Source organism: Psammomys obesus, unplaced genomic scaffold (assembly GCF_907164565.1).
Source record: "Psammomys obesus unplaced genomic scaffold, mPsaObe1.curated_primary_1811, whole genome shotgun sequence".
NCBI classification, from domain to species: Eukaryota; Metazoa; Chordata; class Mammalia; order Rodentia; family Muridae; genus Psammomys; species Psammomys obesus.
Window position 1 is genome coordinate 25,016,553 of NW_026596079.1, and position 20,423 is coordinate 25,036,975.

Genomic DNA, 20,423 nt, shown 5'->3' on the forward strand with positions numbered 1-20,423 from the left:
TATCTATCTATCTATCTATCTATCTATCTATCTATCTATCTATCTATTTTTTTAAATTTTAATCACAGGTCATTCACTTGTATCCTAGCCGTAGACCCCTCCTTCTTTCCCTCTCAATCCCCCTTCCCTCATCTCCTCCCTGCCCCCTTCAGAGTCCCCTGATGGTGGTGGTGGGGTCCTCCTCTCCTTCCATCTGACCGTAGCTTATCAGGTATCTTCAGGACTGGCTGCAGTGTCCTTATCTGTGGCCTAGCAAGGCTGCTCCTCCAATTGGGGGGTCGGGGGGTGGAGCTTAATGAGTTCATGTCAGAAGTAATTCTTGTTTCCCTTACTAGGGAACCCACTTGGATACTGAGCTACCATGGGCTATGTCTGAGAAGGGGTTGTAGGTTATATCCATGCACTGTCCTTGGTTGGAGAAACAGTCTCATAAAGAAGACCTCTGTGCTCTGATATATTTGGTCCTTGTGGAGCTCCTGTCCCCTCTAGGTCTTACTAACTCCCTCTTCTTTTATATGATTCCCTCCACTCTGGCAAAGGTTTGGTTATTAGTCTTAGCATCTGCTTTGATACACTGCTAGGTAGAAACTTTCAGAGGCCCTCTGCATTAGGCTCTTGTCCTGTTACTTGTTTTTTTCCTACTTCCAATGCCCATCCCTTTGTCTTTCTAGGTGAGTATTGATCATCTTACCCTGGGTCCTCCTTCTTGTTTATCTTCTTTAGGTGTACAGATTTTAGTATGTTTATCCTGTCTTATAGGTCTATAGATATATACTCACTAACGTGTGTGTCTTTCTGCTCCTGGGATACGTCACTCAGGATGATCTTTCCTAGACCCCACTATTTGCCTGCAAATTTCATGATTTCCTTGTTTTTTAATTGCTGAGTAGTATTCCATTGTGTAAAAGTACCACAGTTTCTGTATCCATTCCTCCGTTGATGGACATCTGGGTTGTCTCCAGGTTCTGGCTGTTATGAATAAAGCTGCTACAAACATGGTTGAGCAAATGTCCTTGTTGTGTACTTGAGCATCTTTTGGATATATGCCTAGGAGTGGTATAGCTGGATCTTGAGGAAGCAGTATTCCTGATTGTCTGAGAAAGTGCCAGATTGATTTCCAAAGTGGTTGTACAAGTTTACATTCCCACTAGCAATGGAGGAGGGTTCCCATTTCTCCACAACCTCTCCAGGATGTGTTGTCACTTGAGATTTTTATTTGATCTTAGCCATTCTGATGTGTGTAAGGTAAAATTCTAGTAAGTGTTCCTCTGCCATTCTGTATTCTTCTGCAGAGAATTCTCTGTTTAGCTCCATACCCCATTTTTTAATTGGGTTGCTTGAATTATTGCCTTTTAACTTCTTTAGTTCTTTATATATTCGGGATATCAGTCCTCTGTCAGATGTAGGGTTGGTGAAGAGCCTTTCCCAATTTGTAGGCTGTCGTTTTGTTCTGACAACCATGTCCTTTGCTTTACAGAAACTTTTCAATTTCATGAGGTCCCATTTATTAATTGTTACTCTTAGAGCCTGTGCTGATGGTGTTCTGTTCAGAAAGTTGTCTCCTGTGTTTGGCCAGTTCTTGAATGCTGTAGAAGATTTATCCTTAAACTTGAAATGTTATTTGTTGAAATGAACACTAGTGGTTCCCAGGTTTATCTTTCCATGTAAGACTAATGCTGCACTACCTGGTAATTGAACTCAATTAGTTTTCATCACAGAGTTTTAAGCCCTCTTTCCTCTAATTACCCTTACTTACTCATTTATCTGCTGTATTTATTTATATATTTAGCAGATAATTAGTGCACTATGCATTTCCCATCTCTTTTCGGTACAATCAATGGGTAAGTGTCCTTGGTCTTCATAAGGAAAAAGTGGGGTGGTTGAGGAGTGCTGGAGGGAGTATGCTTTATCTGCAACTGCTTGTTTAAGTACTTGACTAGCTTTTTCAGCTTTGCTTTCTTTCTTTTTTTTTAATATTTTTTTTATTTTTAAATAATTTTATACATTCACTTGTATCCCAGCTGTAGCCCTCTCCCTCTTTCCCTCCCAATCCTCCCCTCCCTCCCTCCTTTCTTCCCTGCCCCCTTCCAAGTCCACTGAGAGGGGGTGTCCTCCTCTGCTTCCATCTGGCCCTAGTTTATCAGGTATCTTCAGGATGGTTGCAATGTCCTTATCTGTGGCCTAACAAGGCTGCTCCTCTCTCGGGGAGGGGAAGTTCATGAGTTCATGTCAGAAACAATTCCTGTCCTCCTTACTAGGGAACCCAATTGGATTATGAGCTACCATGGGCTATGTCTGAGCAGGGGTTGTAGGTTATATCCATGTATGGTCCTTGGTTGGATAAACCGTCTCATAGAAGACCCCTGTGCTCAGATATATTTGGACCTTGTGGGGCTCCCTGTCCCCTCTAGGATATACTAATTCCTCCTTCCTTCATATGATTTCCTATACTCTGCCAAAGGTTTGGTTATGGGTCTCAGCATCTGCTTTGATACACTGCTACGTAGAGTCTTTCAGGTGCCTTCTGTGGTAGGCTACCCTCCTGTTACTTGTTTTCTCCTATTTCCAATGTCCATCCCCTTTGTCTTTCTAGATGAGGATTGATCATCTTACCCCTGGACCTCTTTCTTGTTTATCTTCTTTAGGTGTACATTCTTTTTTTTTTTTTTTTTTTTTAATTTTTTTTTAAGATTTATTTATTTATTGTCTATGCAATGTTCTGTCTGCATGAACACCTGCGCGCCAGAAGAGGGCAGTATAGATGGTTGTGAGCCACCATGGGTTGCTGGGAATTGAACTCTGGACTTCTGGAAGAGCAGCCAGTGCCCTTAACCTCTCAGCCACCTCTCCAGCCCCCAGCTTTGCTTTCTTTATGAAAGGAAATATGGTTATTCTGACCTGGCTTCTTGGTGAAAATATACTGGATTCTAGGCATTAAATCCCTCTTTTTGCATATGTAGATACAAGCTTTTAAGGAATATGCTGTAACTTTCTTCTGAAAATTTACATTAACCTCATATGTCTTCTGCTATCTGCTTACTTTGTTCTAACAAAGATTTAGTGATCTCATTAATAGAGCTAATAATATATGAAACTCATGTGAGCCTTAATATTTATGTAAGGTTAAAGAAATGGTTTGCAAGACAAAATTTGAGGTCTAATATGTAGTTTTGTGGTTGTGCAAACTTACTGGTGATTTTTTTTTTTTCCATAGAAATAAGTAAAACAAACTAGTATGGTTTTTAAGTTCTATTTTCTATTTTCTTTTAGGTAGTATTAAAGATAATCAAGCACTATCAAGAAGAAGGACAAGGAACTGAGGTTGTTCAAGGAGTGCTCCTGGGTTTGGTGGTAGAAGATCGACTAGAAATTACCAACTGTTTTCCATTTCCCCAGCACACAGAGGATGATGCTGAATTTGATGAAGGTAAGGCTGTTGTCAAGTATGTCTTTACTGTTTATACAAATGAAGTCAACTCAGTTTCTTTTTTATATGCATTAGTGTGAAGGTGTGAGATCCCTTGGAATTGATGTTATAGACAGTTGTGAGCTGCCATGTGGGTGCTGGGAATTGAACCCTAGTCCTTTGGAGGAGCAGACAGTGCTCTTAACCACTGAGCCATCTCTCCAGCCCTGTCAACTCAGTTTCTAATGGAACTTTTATCTGTTATTGGGAGTCTTACTGGGTTAACCTAAATTACTTGCTTTTTGAGTTTCTTGGAAAAATTACACATCTATGCAATGAGAATTTGTATAATAAAGTTCATTACTTTGTCCTTCTTGGCATCCATTGTCTTCTGTTTTAAAAGTGTTTAAGAGATGAGTATTGCTAGGTGCTTTAGGAAGGTTATCCTTGTAGTTAAAAGATTACACCAGATACAAACTTAGTATCCTTAAAATTACTCTTTTAAAATCTAGTTTAAAACAAAATTTTAAGCCAGGCATAGTGGCACATGCCTTTAATCCCAGCACTCAGGGTGGTAGAGTCTGGTGGATCACTGTGAGTTCAAGGCCAGGCTGGTCTACAGAGAGAGTCCAGGACGGTCTACAGAGAGAGTCCAGGACAGCCAAGGATACACAGCGAAACCTGGTCTCAAAAAACAAAACAAAGGGGACAATTTATATGTAATTTTTTTTTAAATTAGAAAATTGCTGCTTAAAGCATATGACAATTTCTTTTCTTCTTTATTTTGTTTTTTTCAGACAGGGTTTCTCTGTGTCGTAGTGGCTGTCTTATACTGGCTTTGTATACCAAGTTGGCCTTGAAGTCACAGAGATCCACTTGCCTCTGCCTCCCTGAGTGTTAGGATTTCAGGCGTGCACCACGGCACTGCACTGCATATGACAATTTCTTACCATAACCTTTAAAAAAAACAATGCCACAGGCATGTCAGTAGATCTCTAGGAAGCTCTTTGTGATAGTGAAACTATCTTTTGACATATCTGTGTCTCTCACCTCTTGACAGTCATTGTGCTGTACTCTCTGTTTGACTGTCCTTTAGGTAACTGGTAAGTTGAATCATGCAGATTCTGAGGCAATATATTCAAATTTCACCCATTTTGTATCATATGACAAGATTTCTTCTGTTAAGACTGCTTTTATTTAAAAGATGATTTTTTTATGTGTTTGTATGTGGTGTTGGATCTGGAGTTGGAGTAGGAGTAATAGGTGGTTGAGCCACCTGATGTGGGTTTGGAACCCGAATTCCAGTCCTGAGCCATCTTTCCAACCAAGGACATCTTTTATTTATAAGAGCTAGCCTTTGACAATTTTATACACTGTACAGTGTATCTGGATCAGACTTCTTGCAATTCCCACTTCCCCACTCCTTCCAAGGTGTACCCTAACACATCATCCTCCCACATTTACCTTCATGGCTCTTACATTATTTTATTTACCCTTTTTAAAATTTTTTATTTTGGTGACCCACTGGGTCCAGTTATTACAAACTACATCCTGGAAGTTGACTCATCTTATTACCTTCACCTTGTTTGGGTAGCCACAGCTGCAATGAGTTCATAAATGCAGTGGCTGTGTCATGCCCTGCATTACCTTTTCTTAGCACCTTACCAGTAATGAGTGTCTGCATTACTGCCTGCTGCAAAAAAAGAGGCTTTTCTGCCCAAGTCTGACAGCAGCACTAATCTATGGGTATAAACATAAATATTTAGAAAGCAGTTTGCAACACGTTCATTTAGCAACAGTAGTAGGCTCCCAGGTAGGTCTGTGACCTCCAGAGCTTCGGTCTTTTGATCAGGTTTCTAGTCATGAATTTCCTTCTGTAGAACAGGCCTCAGATCCATTCATTCATAAAGTTACTATTTCTCCCATAGCTTTCCTGCAACTGTTGCCTCAGCAAGGCACATCTTGCCTGGCAGGTCGGTATTATAGAATTTGGGGTCCAGCCCTGGGTAATATGTTTTTTCTTAGTGGCCTACATAGCACCTCTTGAGGAACATTGATGTTGAACCACTTTTAGTATCTAACCAGTCCTTGTTTTTTAATAGGGATTGGTTCTAGGATGCCTCCTTAAATAAAACATTTCTTAGATGCCCAGCTCCTTTTTTTTTTGTCAAAAGTATATTATTTACATACAACCTGTGAACCTCCTTCTATGTACTTGAAATTATCACTATATTCATTTGCCTAATATGTGAGTAGTTAATAGTATATTATGAAATAAAGAAGAGAAAAATAAAAATAAAAAAACAGTCTACAAATGTTCAATACAAACACAAATTTTTTTCCCACATACTTTTGATCTGAGATTGGTTGAATTTTTGAGAGTTGGTTGAATTGTGGTTGCTGTGGATGTGGAGGGCCTGTTCTATTTGATAGTTTGAATAGCTTTTAGAGAAAAGATTATTTAATCCCTTTACCCATTTTAAAATTGAAAAATTTTAAATCAGTTTACAATTCTTTGTAGCTATTAATTTTTCACTAGATAATCATTTGTAAAATATATTCTGTCTGTGAAGTGCCTTTTTATTCTGTTTGTTTTCCACCTTATGCTCTGTACTTGTTAAGTCTGAATTTTGTTTCATTTTTGTTGCCTGTGTATTTAGTTATATTGAAAAAATTATTGACAAATTTTAAAGGAAACCTTTTTCCTTTTTTTTTTTTTTTTAAGGATTTTTATGGCTTTAAATACTAAATCGGGGTATTTATGATATAGAGTTAACTTTTTTTTCTGTATGTAAAGTCAGGGCTCAGCTTTCTTAGCTTTGGAGAGAAACTTACTCTTTTTCATTGAGCAGTCCTGGTATCATTGTTGATCATTTGACCATATATAATGCTAGGGCTTGACTTCCAGACTTTATTTTCTGTTGTTCTGGTTCAGATATCTGTCATCATACTGTTAATCTCACCGACTGCAAATAAAGAGTATTACCCAAATTCTTTTTGTTTTCTCTTCTCTTCTCCCCTCCCCTCCTTTCCCCTCCCCTCCTCCTCTTCCTTCTTTCTTTCCTTCCTTCCTTTCTTTTGTTGTTTGTTTTGTTTTTCAAGATGGGGTTTCTCTGTGTAGGACTGGCTTTGTAGATCAGGGTGGCCTCAGACTTACAGAGATCCACCTGCCTTTGTCTCCCATAGTGCTGGGATTAAAGGGGTGCACCACTACCGCTGCTTAAAATATTACATTTTGATAGGAATTACATTGACTGTGTAATGTAGAGCTATAGTAGTGATGACAAGTCTTTTGTCTCCTTGGTTCAGCTTATTTTGAAGTAATTGAATTGGGTAGTTTTCCTCATAGTTTTTTAAAAATGAAACTTTACTCTTATCGTTAAGAGGCACATGTGTCACAGAATGTGTGTAGGTTAGAGGTCAGTTTTCACTTTCTACCTCTGTGGATTCTGGAGATGAATCTCAAATTGTCAGGCTTGCATGATGAGTGTTTTCCTACTGAGCCATCTTGTTGGTCCTTTGCACTAAATGACATTTAACTGGTTTCTTTTTTGTTTTCAGGACAGAGTTTTTCTGTGTAGCCTTGGCTGTCTTTAACCGGTTACTTTTAACTTAATACAGTTTTACTATTTAGCCATGTATAAGCAACTTGAACATACAAATGTAAAGTACATTCTTTTTTTTTTTTAAGATTTATTTTTATGGATAAGAGTGCTCTATCTGCCTGTACACCTGCATGCCAGGAGAGGGCATCAAATCTCAGTATAGGTGGTTGTGAGCTTATTATGTTTGCTGGGAATTGAACTCAGGACCTCTGGAAGAGCTGAGCTGAGCCATCTCTATAGCCTGTAAAGTATATTCTTGCAGAGGCTGATTTCATTACACCATCATCATCTGGAAATCAGTTTCTATTAAGTTAATATCTCTGGAAAGTCACATACCTGCTTTTGTTTCAAATATCCAACTGCTTGTGTGTCATTTTAAAATTTCTGTATGGAAAGCATTTTTTCCCCCACTTTAAACAGGCCAGTTTTCATTTGGATTACTGTTAACTTAAACACCTTTGATAGGATTTATGTTGAGGTTTTTTTATATAGTCTGTTAATAGCACTATTGGAAAGATCAGTATCTGGAGACACAGGTGTAATTTAATAATCACATTTTTAGGACTAGGGACAAGTGGTTGTTGATACGGTTGTTTTCTTGTACAAATGAAGAGCTTTAGAGGTTTATTGAAGCAGTGTTTGGTTAGAGTAGAAACCATTTCAGAATATATAATGCTGATAACCTGATTTTGTTGGGTGGTTATTTTTTTAAATAAAGTTCTTTAGAGTATGAAGAAAGGATCTTTAGTACAATTATACTCCGTAGAACTTAATCTCTCTAAGTTAACCTCTTATGAGTTAAGATAAAAAGCTAGTGAACATGTACTTTGAGAAGCTTGTTTAAGGTTTAAGAATTTCAAGATAACAGAAACTTTATTTTGCAGTTAGTAATACTAATAATTTTAAAATCCTGGGCATTATATCCTGTTCTGCTCATTTTAAGATTTTTATCAGTCCTATTTTCTGTATTAGGAAACTGAAGTGTGTGTCAGAGATTAGAATACATTGAATATAAAACAGTGTAATTCCTTAACTGAAATCTATTTATGTAAAACAAGCTTAAATCTCCTGGTTAACCTTTAAGAGCTAATGAGGGTCTGGGAAGGTGGCTTAGTCTGTTAAGAGCCTGCCCACACAAACATTGAGAACCCAAATTTAGATCCCCAGCACTCACAAAAATCCTGTGTGGTGCATGTCTGCAATTCCATGTCTCAGGGCTAGGGGGTGGGGTGGAGGAGGAGCCCTGTACTTGATTGGCCAGCAAGTGAAGCTGAGTGGATGAGTGTCAGGCTCAGTGAGAGACCTAAGTATAAGTGGTTGGTGAAGGCACCTGCTAGTGTCCTTTGAGTGTGTATCTGAGTGTGTATGCAGCACACTCAGATAGACACACAAATGTGTGCACACAGCACAACACAAACTACTAATGAGGGTCCTCACTTTATACATGTGAAAGTGTAATATAACACTTTTTATTTCTTCAGAGCCTTGAGTTTCAGGTTCAGTGACCCAAGCACATTTATTTTCTGAATAACCATCAGAACATAGTCATTGTTAGATTTCTTTTGGTCAAACCTAAATAGAAATGAAAGTTCCTACTATGTTTGGGTATCTTAGAATAGTCCTAGATATGGATTATTTTGTGTCATGGTAAAGGCTACTTGTTTTATTTGCTTATTTTCCATTAATGAAACTAAACTATCAAATATTTCATTGTTAGGGTAATTATATAACTTGGGTTTCTTAAGAGTTTTTATTGGAATATGGGCTTGTTTTTTTTCTTTTTGTTTTGGTGCCAACTGTAAAGTGAGGGGTTTTAATCTGTGATACAAATGAAATATCAGTAAATGTTTAAACTGGCTTGACAAATTGGTCCCTGTACCTGCTGTAGTAAATAAAGTTTTATTGGAAGGCTATCCTATTTGTTTATGTATTAGTAGCTATATTCCTGCTACAGTTCTTACAGTAATCATATTGGTCTTTAGCCTAAAATACTTATGTTTTAGTTCTTTGCAAAGTTTTGACTGATAATATAATTCTCTTACTCCCTGTTCTCTTTATCTTGTTTGGATAAAGAATAAGATGATGGTTTCTCTTTATTTTAAGTATATGGTTATTTGTTGTTGTTCAGTGCTTATTTCTTTTGGATGTTGTGCTTAATGTTACAGAAGTTCAGAAGGTAGTGTGAACAGCAAAAGGAAAATTGTGATACTATTGCATTTATTTCCCTGGCAACCCTGAGAAGTATCATAGCAGGGAGCTTTTGCTTTAATTTTAGTGCCTTTCCTTTTAAAGAAAACAACACACACTGAGTTGTTGATGTTTAGGGAACTAACTATAGATAATGGACAGAGCTAGATATGATCGTAGGCGTCGACTTGTGCCTGTGTTGTGAGAGGTTCATTCTGGAGCTCCTGTGACAGTAAGTAACCTAGGAGCCCCCCCCCCACCACCAGATTTTATAATCCTTTTTATTTAGCAGACACTGATTGCTCCTTTGGAGAGTATGAGAAACATGAAGACAGTTTCTTTGGGATAAAACTGCTTGCCTTGTTTTCTTAGATAATATGTTATAGGGTAATATAAAACCTAGAAACGGGTCTTTTTTGTTTCTGATATTCTCAGTGTTTTTTATTTTTTAATTCAACATAGGAAATTCTTTGAGTGGTCCAATTTTGCTTAACATATATTAGAAAATTTGTTTTTTGGTGAAGGTCAGACAACCTACTCATTAGAGAATATATGCTTTTTTTAAAATGTGAGTTTAAAAAACCTCAAGTTAAAATTCCCATTAGGGGGCACTATTATCAAGCTTAGGAGAACTGTTGACTCATTTGTTTTCTCAGACATACAACCTGAGGCTTGGTAACAGCAAAAATATTTTCGTCTGATAAGATTCAGATCCTGTTTTATACAACTGAATTCCTTAAATATATTATAAAGTGCACTGAATTAAACACAGATTCAGTAACTCACTGTCTTGTTTTCTAGCAGAGTAAATCAATTTAAAATTGCAGGTGTTACAAAAAGCTTACCTTTTCTGCATTAGAGCCAAATTCAGTTTTATATTTGGAACAGACAAATTGTCAATTTTGCTTGCCTCAGTTTAGTCTTAGAGGGGTCATTGGCCTCCAGAATCTGTCTCCTTAAAAAGGAAGTAGGGAAATGTCGGGAAATGATGTGGACTGTCCTACTGTGTGTAGTCTGCAATTACCGCAAAGAAAGCAAGTCCACTTGATGCATGAGACCCGAGCTTGTTTGGTTAATTTTTGTGTGACAAAATTGTTTTGTTCAAAGTTTAGTGTTAATTTAAGTACAAACTGTTCTACAGAGTTATCTCAAAATGAAAGTTTAAACAGAAAGTGTTGTGAGAACTCTTGAATGGACTTTTCAGAAAGAAAGAAGGAAGGAAGGAAAGAAATAAGAGAGAAAAGAAAAAGCTTAGTGAAATAAGATGCTTTCAGAGTAGCTTTTCACAGCTCTGGTGGTGCTGTTTGTGTCACTGGGTTAAGGAGAGTGGCATCTGTGGTTGTATTATTTGCAGTATAAAATGTAAGAACCCATGCGGGATGTTGGAGACCGTCTTAGCTTAATTAGTTGTTGCCTGGTCACCTTCCTTTCCTTAGATTGCCCAAACACAAGCCAGAACTGTTAGGAACCTACCCGAGGCTCCTCCTTCAGCTTGCTGTTCCTTAGAATTCACGCCATGGTCAGGATAGAACAGAACTCATAATTTTCAGACATACGGAAATATTTTTTGGAAAGACGTGATGTTTTCTTATTCTGTTTCTTTGTCTATTTGTAGTTACTAATCACTATGATCTGTTCAGTGCATTCATTCTAAAAATGTGTTTATTTTGTTACTTTTTTTTAAAACAAAGAACCTTTTTTGGTAGAAGTATTAGACAATACTTGTAGAAAATTAGACACTTTGAGTGCAATGCTTGATGCTTGTTGGGAAGATTGTAGGAGTATTTTTACTTAATGACCTCAAGTATGATAGAATGCTTTGGATATTTCAGGGGAAAAAGATTATCCACAGTAATTTATTTCAGCATTTATGTGGAAATGACATTGTATAGGTAATGAGTAAAGACAGAAAGATAGCAAATCCTAGTTATAGCTGTGACAGGTTTTAAGTAGGAGAGGCAAGTGTGTAAACAAGAGTTTAAAGTGTTATGTGGAATGAGGGGAGAGAATAGTAGGAGGGATCAGGTGTTTGGTTTTTAGAACTGACGTTTGGTTTTGTGAGTGGATGCCAAGTGCAGTTTTAAGTAATTGTTAAGGTTACATTCTTTCTGAATCCTCATTATCCACACTTGTGAGACGTAGCTAGTGTAGGCATCTCAAGAAATAAATAGCAAACTGATGTGATTATTTACATTCCTTGATGGTACTGATGTAGTTGTTCTGGTGGTATGTAGGTTTCAAGGCTTTTGAGAGTTGAGCTTGTGCTGAGTAGCTCTGACTGTGCTAGTGTCAGGCTTGTGGGAATTTTCGTCCACAGGACAGATTTCTGTATTATAAGTGTTTAATACACTTAAAATTTATTAAATAGTTCATTTTACACACTGTCCAGGCAGCAAATCATGAGACTATATATTATGTTATATATAATAAGACATATATAATATAATAATATATATTAATTTATAATTCTCCTAAGTTCTGGTTTTTCTGTTGTTGTCATTGCTGTTGTTACTCATTGTAGTGTTTGAAATGTGAAAACGTAAAGATTTGATGGTTTTCTGGTGATTGTTCATTATTCTGTACTAAGTTATTTTGATCACTCAGACTATTAGTTAGACTTTAAAATGATGTGTTTTGTTTTTGGTTTGTTAAGGTGATTAGAAAATGAGAAATTCTAAATGTGAAACTGAAATCTCAGTATATTTAGGACTTTCTGTTCTTTTCCTTGAGTTTTTCAGGAATAACTATAAAAGTGTGAGCAAAATCTGGCATTGTTTAAAAAACTTTCAAAAGTGTCATTGTGTTTATTTCATGTTTTAAATTTCACTTTTAAAAAATTAGTTGAGAAACACCATTACGTGAAAAATGCACTGTTGAAAATTTGGTTCATGTGAAAGGCTTTTCTGCTTAAAGAAACGAAAGCACTTTACCCTGTCCTCACCCGCGGTCCCCAAAGTGTAAGTGCTATGGTTTGGAAAGGAGCCAAGGAAAACCTGTTTGAATTTTGTACAGACTTAAAGTAATACTGTAAGATTTGAAAATTACAGGTGGATATAGTACTTAAATAGTATTTAAAATTCCTAAGTTTCCCAAGTCTAAAAACATAATCCTTAAATTACCATTCCCAGTGGTTTAGATTTTAATTAAATAAAAGCTGTCTTATTTTTGACCCACAACAATTCTAGGTAAGATATTTGAATTATTATTAAACTTCAAGCTGATAACCATTAAGAATGAACTATTTAGCACTAATTAAAATGTCAAAAAGCCACAATTTGAGTATGTAAGCAAAGGCCTTTGTTATTTCTGTTTTTCTATAAACCATTTCCTAAGAAGCAAGTTTAAGCTCACTTCCTGTTTTGCCCAGACATGTTGGCTAATTTCAGTCTTCCAATTAAGTATATTACCTAATCTGTAAATTTTATATATATATATCTAGATTAATTATAAATAGATTTGATTTTTTTGATGCTGATGTTGCATTTTCCAAAGAGAGCTCAAAGACATGAAATCAGTTTGTAAATTAACTATTCTCTGCTGAAATTTTTATAGTTCTGCAGCACCCTATCTGTTTTAGATTGCCTGAAGTAAGCTTTTCATACCTTTACCACTTTCCAACATGACTTACGTATTACCTTTGTAGAAACCAATAACTTTCACTTTCTGATGTAGTGAAACAAAGGCAGTGTTTATTTTTATCTAATACCACATCCTATCTAATATCATTATCTAATACATCCTGAATTATTTGGTGGTCATACTCTATGTGCATTCATTCACCATTGTTTTCTCGAACATCTACCTTTCAGACATTGTTTAATATATAGACAGCCTTGGCTTGACTAGGGAGAGGGGCATAAGTTCATCTCAGCACTCTGCAGAAATTCGTTCACATTATTTCTGTTTGACAGAACTAGATAGGTGGTGATGCTGTACAGGCTTGTGTGGTAGCAGGTAACAGAGCTTAGAGGCAGCAACTGTGGCAGCAGGAGTCAGGCTGCAGAGCCTAGTTGGGACTCTTGGGATTTGTGACCTGCCATTAGCCTGAGCATTGCAAGGATGACAACACTAGCACTAGCTGGACATCTGCCAGTTGTCCTTCGGCTTGATAGCTTCCAAACTCCATTTATATTTTCACCCCTCCTTTCTTATTACATCAATTAATATTTAAAGAAAACTATACGCCTAGCATTTTTGATAGCATAGCTTACCATGTCTCTACTAGGATTTTTTTTGGGGGGGGGAATAGGAGTAGGGACAAGGAGAGGACTGGAAAGGCCTATTTAAAGAATTTGGTTGTTCTGAGCAGCACTTTGATGGGAAGCCAAATAGTAAATCAGAGTAGTATAGGGTGATGACTAATGAAGTGAAAATTCTAGATTGATTGATTCTGTCCATCCATCCCTCCATTCACCCACCCGTCCATCCACCCACCCATCCATCCATTTACCCACCCATCCATCCACTTACCTAGCTACCTGAAAGGCAAATATATACAAAGCTCTACATTGTCAATTCTGTGATTTTAAAATGAGTCTATATATAACAAAGTAATTTATTCCTGAAAGTTTGAAAATTGGATCACCCTTGCATTGTATTATTAGATGTGTATATATCTTTTTTTCATCTCATTTGGTAACAACTCCCAAAGCTTTAAATGTATTTAGTGGGTTGTTTCTGCTGTTGCCTGTTTTCTGAGGCAGGGTCTAATGTAGCCTGGGCTGGACTGGAAATGTAACCAAGGATCTCCTCAAACTCATCATCTCCTGTCTCTACTTCCTGGGTGCTAGCATTGCAAACAGGAGCTGTAACACCAGCTGCACTCACATAGTTTTGAAGTGTATTACTAAAGTTCCTGGTGTTCTGAATTTCTCCCTTATAATTGTATATTTTCATTTATCTTATTTCTATTGCCAGCTCACCTCTACCCCCAAAACATTGCTAAAACAAAGCATTAGGAAATCCAGTACTGTAATAGGATGAAGGATTAGAAGAAGAGTAGTGAAGTAATACCTTGATAGGTGCTAGCCTTTTTCCTGTGGTGATGAAATAAGAATAGTATAGACAGGGCAGGAATTCTCAGAACTTGATATGTGTACAGGTTCCTACTGCTTTGGCAGATACTGGCTGTGAGTAGTGGTGAGACTGCCACTGTTTTCTCACAGTCTAGCTTTGTGTTTCTTTTTGCATCGTTTCCTACAGGGGCATTGATTAGAAAAAAATATTAGTAGCTAATTATGAACTGCACAATTGGCGTTTACTCAGAGAATGTTACATTATATATTATATGGCATGATATTATAGTTCTCACTTGGGAAAAATGCTAAAAGTCATACACTTCCATTGCCAGCATTGGAGAGGCATGGAAGGAAGGAAAGAAGTCTAGACTCAACTTCCAGTGGTTCTAGGTTTGCCACCAAGTGTCATCTTTTCCCCAGCTGGTTTTCACATTGGTAGTATGGACGGACCATAATGTGGACTTTTCTGAATCTTTAGCAGGTAGGGAATTGAGGAAACAGAAGCACGAGATTAAGTTAGTGGCAAATCAAGAGAGGGAAGCTCCACCTAACATGCCTGTTAGGATCCAGTTTAGGAGAGGTGGAACGATCCTGCTAGCGTGTCTGGTGGATAATTGTCAGTGAATGACATAGACCCTGAAACGGCTTACAGGCGTGCTGTGTTCAATTAAAGCACTGTTTGGTATTATTGCTTACTATTGACACAGCTAAAGTCAGATGGTTGTTAAATTTAACCTAGGATTCAGAAAGTTTAGTAAGTTTTTATATGTGTACTGTAGACATTAATCCAGGGCAGCTCTAAGCTTTATATGAACCGTAAATTAGTAGTGGTTGAATCAAGTCAGCTAGGCATTCTGAATAGTCAGTTGTGGTTGAATGAAGTCAGCTCAGGCATTCTAAACACATTCTAAACACAGTTGCTGAAAGTCAGCATAGCCTTTAGTATTTGCTACACGGAATGGAGACTGATTGAGCTGAGTAGGGCAAGTTCTTACTAAATGCCACTGACTGCATTTACAAACATCTCAAATAGATGGTTTTATTTAACTTAAGAAGTTAGTGCCTGCCTGATGGCACGGGCTTTCTAGAATACATTGCTTTGCCAATGACTTAAACAGACAGTACTGATAAAGCCTGTCATGTGAGTTTCCTTCTTTACTGAGTACACAGTATGGTTGAGTGATATGTTGTGCAATGCTTCCAATCTGCTGCTTCTGCCATCTGGGCAAACAGAATGAAAGAAAAGCACGGGAAGGAAGCAGATCAGATCCCTTAGCTGTAAGGAGTCTCCGTGAACACTGGGTGCCACTCATGGCTTATTGAGCTGTGGTGACTGTCTTTGAAACCAGTATAAGTAGCTGTGTGTAAAATGGAAGCCTCTAACAAGAACAGCTCTCACCGCTCCTATTTATTGGACGTCCTGGAAACTTGTTGAGACAGACCAGTCCAGCAACAAAAACATTCACATGCAGAGGAAAAGGTGCCCGTCCACTCGTTCCTTCACTGTTTTCAGGCAGTCCTTCACGCTGTTCTAGTGCAGAGTCTTCCCAATGATTGCCTTTTTACCAGTGTTTTAGGGGGGGGGGGTTGAGCTGGTGAAAGAAGGCAGATAAATTAAAGTAATTTCTTCCTCTTTAAAGTACAATGCTGTTCCAGTCTTTGGCACAAATGGTAGGTAGATGTCATATCCCCTTGCACTTTAACTTCACCTAAGTGAAATCCTCTTGGAACCAAGTTATGCTCTAAAGCAATTTCCCCAAGGCATTGAATTTCCCTTTTAAAAGGCGACAGTACCTACAGATGGAAAAATTGCTTCAAAATTTACACGTTTTACCGATGGGGAACCTTTTGAATGATGATGTTGTGTTTGGAGGAAGTGTGTACCTTTGTCACTGGAGACATCTATTCTTTGAAGCCTTAGTGTAAAGCAGGTTTTTGTGCTTATGTTTGCTTTTTATGCTGCTGCTTTTTGTTATTATGATAAAATATCTGAGCCCTTACTAAACTGTGCTAACCGTGGTCATCCGGTAGCTCCTTAGAAATTGACCTAGGCCTGAATAGCTGGCTAATAGTACAAAGCCACTGTGGTTTCTGAGGTTTACCAGCCATGGCTCCAGTTCTGAAACATTCAAAAATGAGACCACTCTTTTTTCTTACCTTTTTTTGGGGGGGGAGGGGGGAAGAGTTGTCTTATCAGAAAACAGGGTAACTTGAGAAGATTCACAACTGGGAGGAATTAATAACAGAAAGTGGTTGTTGACACCAGGAAGTAGGTTAAATAGTGCAGTGGGCTAATAAGGATCATATATGATAAGGCCAAGCCACCTGGGTTTTATTAGATTGCTTGATACTTTGAACACAATATTATTTCAAGGCTTGTCTATTTAAATTGCTAAGGTCTCTTGTCATCATCATGATTTAGACCATGATTTCTTTCATTGCAAAGAGATTTTTTTTTTTTTTTTAAATAGATTCTGGCCAAACCAAAATTTGGAGGAGGTACAGGTTCAACAGCTAGAAGAACCTTAGAACAAGAAAACCATTACACAGAGACTTGAAGGCCACTGGATTACAGGTTCATCTGACCTTTGTAGATTTTGCTTAGGTCCTAAGTACCCTTCATATGGTAGGGAATGCTATAAGGATGACTGGTATAATTCAATTAATTATTGTTTGATATAAATATACATATTTGAAACGAGTATTGTTTTGAGAGGGTACTGCTACTCTCAGCTTTTCCTTCTAAATACTAAGTTGTTTTAATGAATTTCTTCAAGAATGTATGGAATGACTTTAACCGCTTCAGCCATAGTGACTGAATTATAATAATCACAGAATTTAATTTACTTGATAAATTGTCTTTCTTTGCCTTTGAACCTGAAATCTTTAAACTTCAGTTAGCTTAATATCAGTAAATGAAATTCTTACTCATCAGAATTTTCTCCCATTAATTTTCTTTATCATAGAAACAGTCTTTCACTGATTTTTAATGGTTTCTTTGTTATGTGATAAAGCAAATGCTTTAGCTTGGAAAAACATTTGAGTAGTGGATGGAGAACAGGAATGATTTAATAATTTAGGATACTGTTTTTATTAGCTTAGTAACAATAGTCATTCAGCAATGTTTAACATATATATGTAATACGTGTTGTCCATTTAATCACATTCTTACTAATTATCATTGTTTTGATACTTGAGTACCCTGTTATAACTACTATAATTTTGCCTCATTGTTTTCATTTCCCCATGTAACATAAGCCTGGTTAAAAACACTTAAGAATTTAAGTTTTCTTTGATTTGACCTTGGTAAGTAAAAGAAATATGTGGAATTGACATCCAGTATCCTTTTATTTTCTATGATCAGGAAAAAATAAAAATAAGTAAAGGACTTTTGTATTGGAAAGATTGTTTACCAATAGCTATGATACTCTCTCTTTTTTTTTAAGTAGGACTATATTTTAACTTGTATAACTTGTTGAATCAGGAAAGATGAACTCAAAAGATAGAGGCCTAGATTAGAGACATACATGTGATATATACATAGAATCAGAAGATCTGTCAGTTGAAGCAGAGATTTACCTTGGAAATGGCTGAAAAGATAGTAGGTAGAGTCCGATTCTGCAAGACTTGAAAATAACGTGGTCTTGGAATAGTCAATCTGTATCCTCTAGCATAGGTGTGAGAGTATGGAACATTTTGTAGTTTAGGGAGGCACATCAGAAGGAAAAGGAGAGATTGGATGAAATAGCTTTTAACAATAGGTGAATACTAGACAGATGGAAGGAAAGGTAGAACTCAAGGCTCATTACCCAGTAATTAGTGCCTTATGTGTGTCAGAAGAATTCAGTTTTTGTTCATTCCTCCTTCCCCTTTAAAATATTTCATAAAAACACCTGTTCAGTGATAGTGGTATGTGTAGATGGATGCAGTAAATGTAAGTAAGCTATTGGAGACAGGCCGGGAGGTTTATATATTTACTAATAGCTACCATTTTTACTGAAATGAAGTGTTTTAAATTTGGTAATTGTGGAGTGTTGCTTAGGTCATTTAAAACAGGTAGAGAATGTGGAACAGTCTGTATGGTGTACATGTGAGCTGATATATTTTTAAGGCTGTCTTCTAGGAAGATGATTATTAATCTTCAGCTAGAGCTCAGACCTATTAAAAATAGAAAGAGGTCCTTACTCCTCAGTTATTCCTCAATTATGCCATGTCAGGTACAGTTTTAGCAACTTGTTGACCTGATGGATTTGTTCAATAGGTATTTATTAGTGCCATCTATCTCTGGACCTTTGTAATGCTGAGGAATTCCACAGTCAAGTGGATGGGGAAGCATTAGACTGTAAAATTACCATCTTGTGCTAGGTGGAAAAAGTAAACAAATATATTTAAGACAGTGACCCTATGTGAAAGGTATAGTCAGCTGACACCCGAGGAATAAAAAATAACTCAGCTACCTGTGGCGGCCGCTCCCTGGGATTTCAGCACTTGAGTAGCTGAAGCAGGAGGACCACTGTAAGTTCAAGGTTATGAGTACTAGGGCAGGCAGCCTAGACTACAGAGTCAGATCCTATGTGACCAGACAGAACCAAGTGTGTGCAGAACCAAGAGCAGAGGAAGAACAAGCACAGAGACCTTTGCATTAGGCTAATGTTGCTTAATAAGATCCTTTCAGCTGAGAAGTAAGGGATATTATTCAGAGCATCCGAGGATTGTCATGCTTTCTGTAATTCCTTGACTACCTGAGATCTGCCTTCCTGGACTTGCCATTTGTTATTTGAAATGTTTATGGAAATCCAGGTTGATAATTGGATTTATTGGTGACGGTATTTATTCTAAGAAAGTTTAATGTCTACTAGATAACCTTCACAATCTAGAATATCTGGATTTTTTTTTCAAATAAACTTAAAATTACTTTAATAACTTTACATTAAACTCCAGAGAAACATGCAAATTCCCTTTTTTTTTTTTTTTTTTTTGGCCATTATCCTTTGCCTTTTTAGGATCAAAATGTAGGGTATAGCTTTTTCACTGCCACGAGTCCAAGCAGGCAGGAGGCTCCTTGAGAATGGGAGAGCAGAGCGGTTCGCGCTCGAGCTCAAGCCGAGAAGCTAGGCAAGGCTCTGGGGCTGTAGTCCTGTGCCAGCAGCCCTGGGCGGAGGCAGGAGGCAGGAGGCAGGAGGCAGGAGGCAGGAGGCAGGAGGCAGGAGGCGTCTTTCGGCCTTTCTCCTCCAGGGGTGCGCGTGGGCTCGCCTAGGCTCTGGGAACATCCCTTTCTGGCCCACGACTCTACCTCTTGAGGGTCACATGCTGGGAATTCACCTGACCCCTTTCCTCCTGCTTGGATGGGTGCTCGAGGACTCGAGGGGCTTGGTTCCTGGGAGCCAGCCTAGTGAAGGTTCAGCTCCCAGTTATATTCAAAGCTTTTTGAGTTAATGCTCGTATTAAATTTGTAGGATTTGGGGATTTTTTTTTTCCTTCTACCCTGCCCCGCCCCAGTAACCCTTCCCAAGTGTATAGAGCCCTCGAGTTTCAGCCCAGACTGTCACAACCCTCCCTTGCTACCTAAATCTTCAAAGAAGAGAAAACAGAGGTTCCTTAAGGTTAAATCTCTGTCCTTCTTGGCAGAGATTAAGAAGTTAGTAAAAATATCTTGTAGGCAGGAGCGTGGGGCTCCTGCTCCTCCGTTGACTTTAAATAAAAGATGAGTTTTTTTTTTTTTTTTAAATGTAGGGTATACAGTATATATATTTAGTTCTCATGTTTTGGGTTTTGTTGTTAGTTTTCTTTGTTCTCTATATTTTCTCTTTAATGATCTGGTCAGCTTTGAGGAGTATGATGAAATATTTTATTTTTGTCATCTCTTATTTGTTATGTCTCATTTTTAATTTTTGAAAATTCATAATCATATTAGGATTATAGGTTTTTTGTTTTGAGAGAAAGTCTCATTGTGTTGCATTGGTTGGTCTGGAACTCTGTGTGTTTACCAAGTTGGGCTCAAATTTGTAGAGAGCAGCCTAGCTCTACCTCTTCAGTGCTGGAATTAAAAGCCTTTGCCACCATACCCATGGAATAATGTCCTTCAATTCATTCAGGGGAGGACCATCATACCTACATAGTCATTGAGATGTTTAAGTATCATCTGATGTCTGAGTCACACAGTATCTTAGAAGTTTTTATAACCTAGGGAAACAATGGGACATGAAT

The 20,423-nt window shown here is 37.6% G+C and overlaps 1 protein-coding gene across 1 annotated transcript in view; it reads left to right on the top strand.

Moving 5' to 3' along the window:
• The window catches only part of Eif3h (eukaryotic translation initiation factor 3 subunit H), an 85,730-nt gene that overhangs the window by 15,403 nt on the left and 49,904 nt on the right, over positions 1–20,423 (top strand). The window contains exon 2 of the mRNA XM_055626637.1: positions 3,271–3,427. Within this exon, the coding sequence (XP_055482612.1) occupies positions 3,271–3,427 (157 nt within the window). The remainder of the gene's footprint in view (positions 1–3,270; positions 3,428–20,423) is intronic.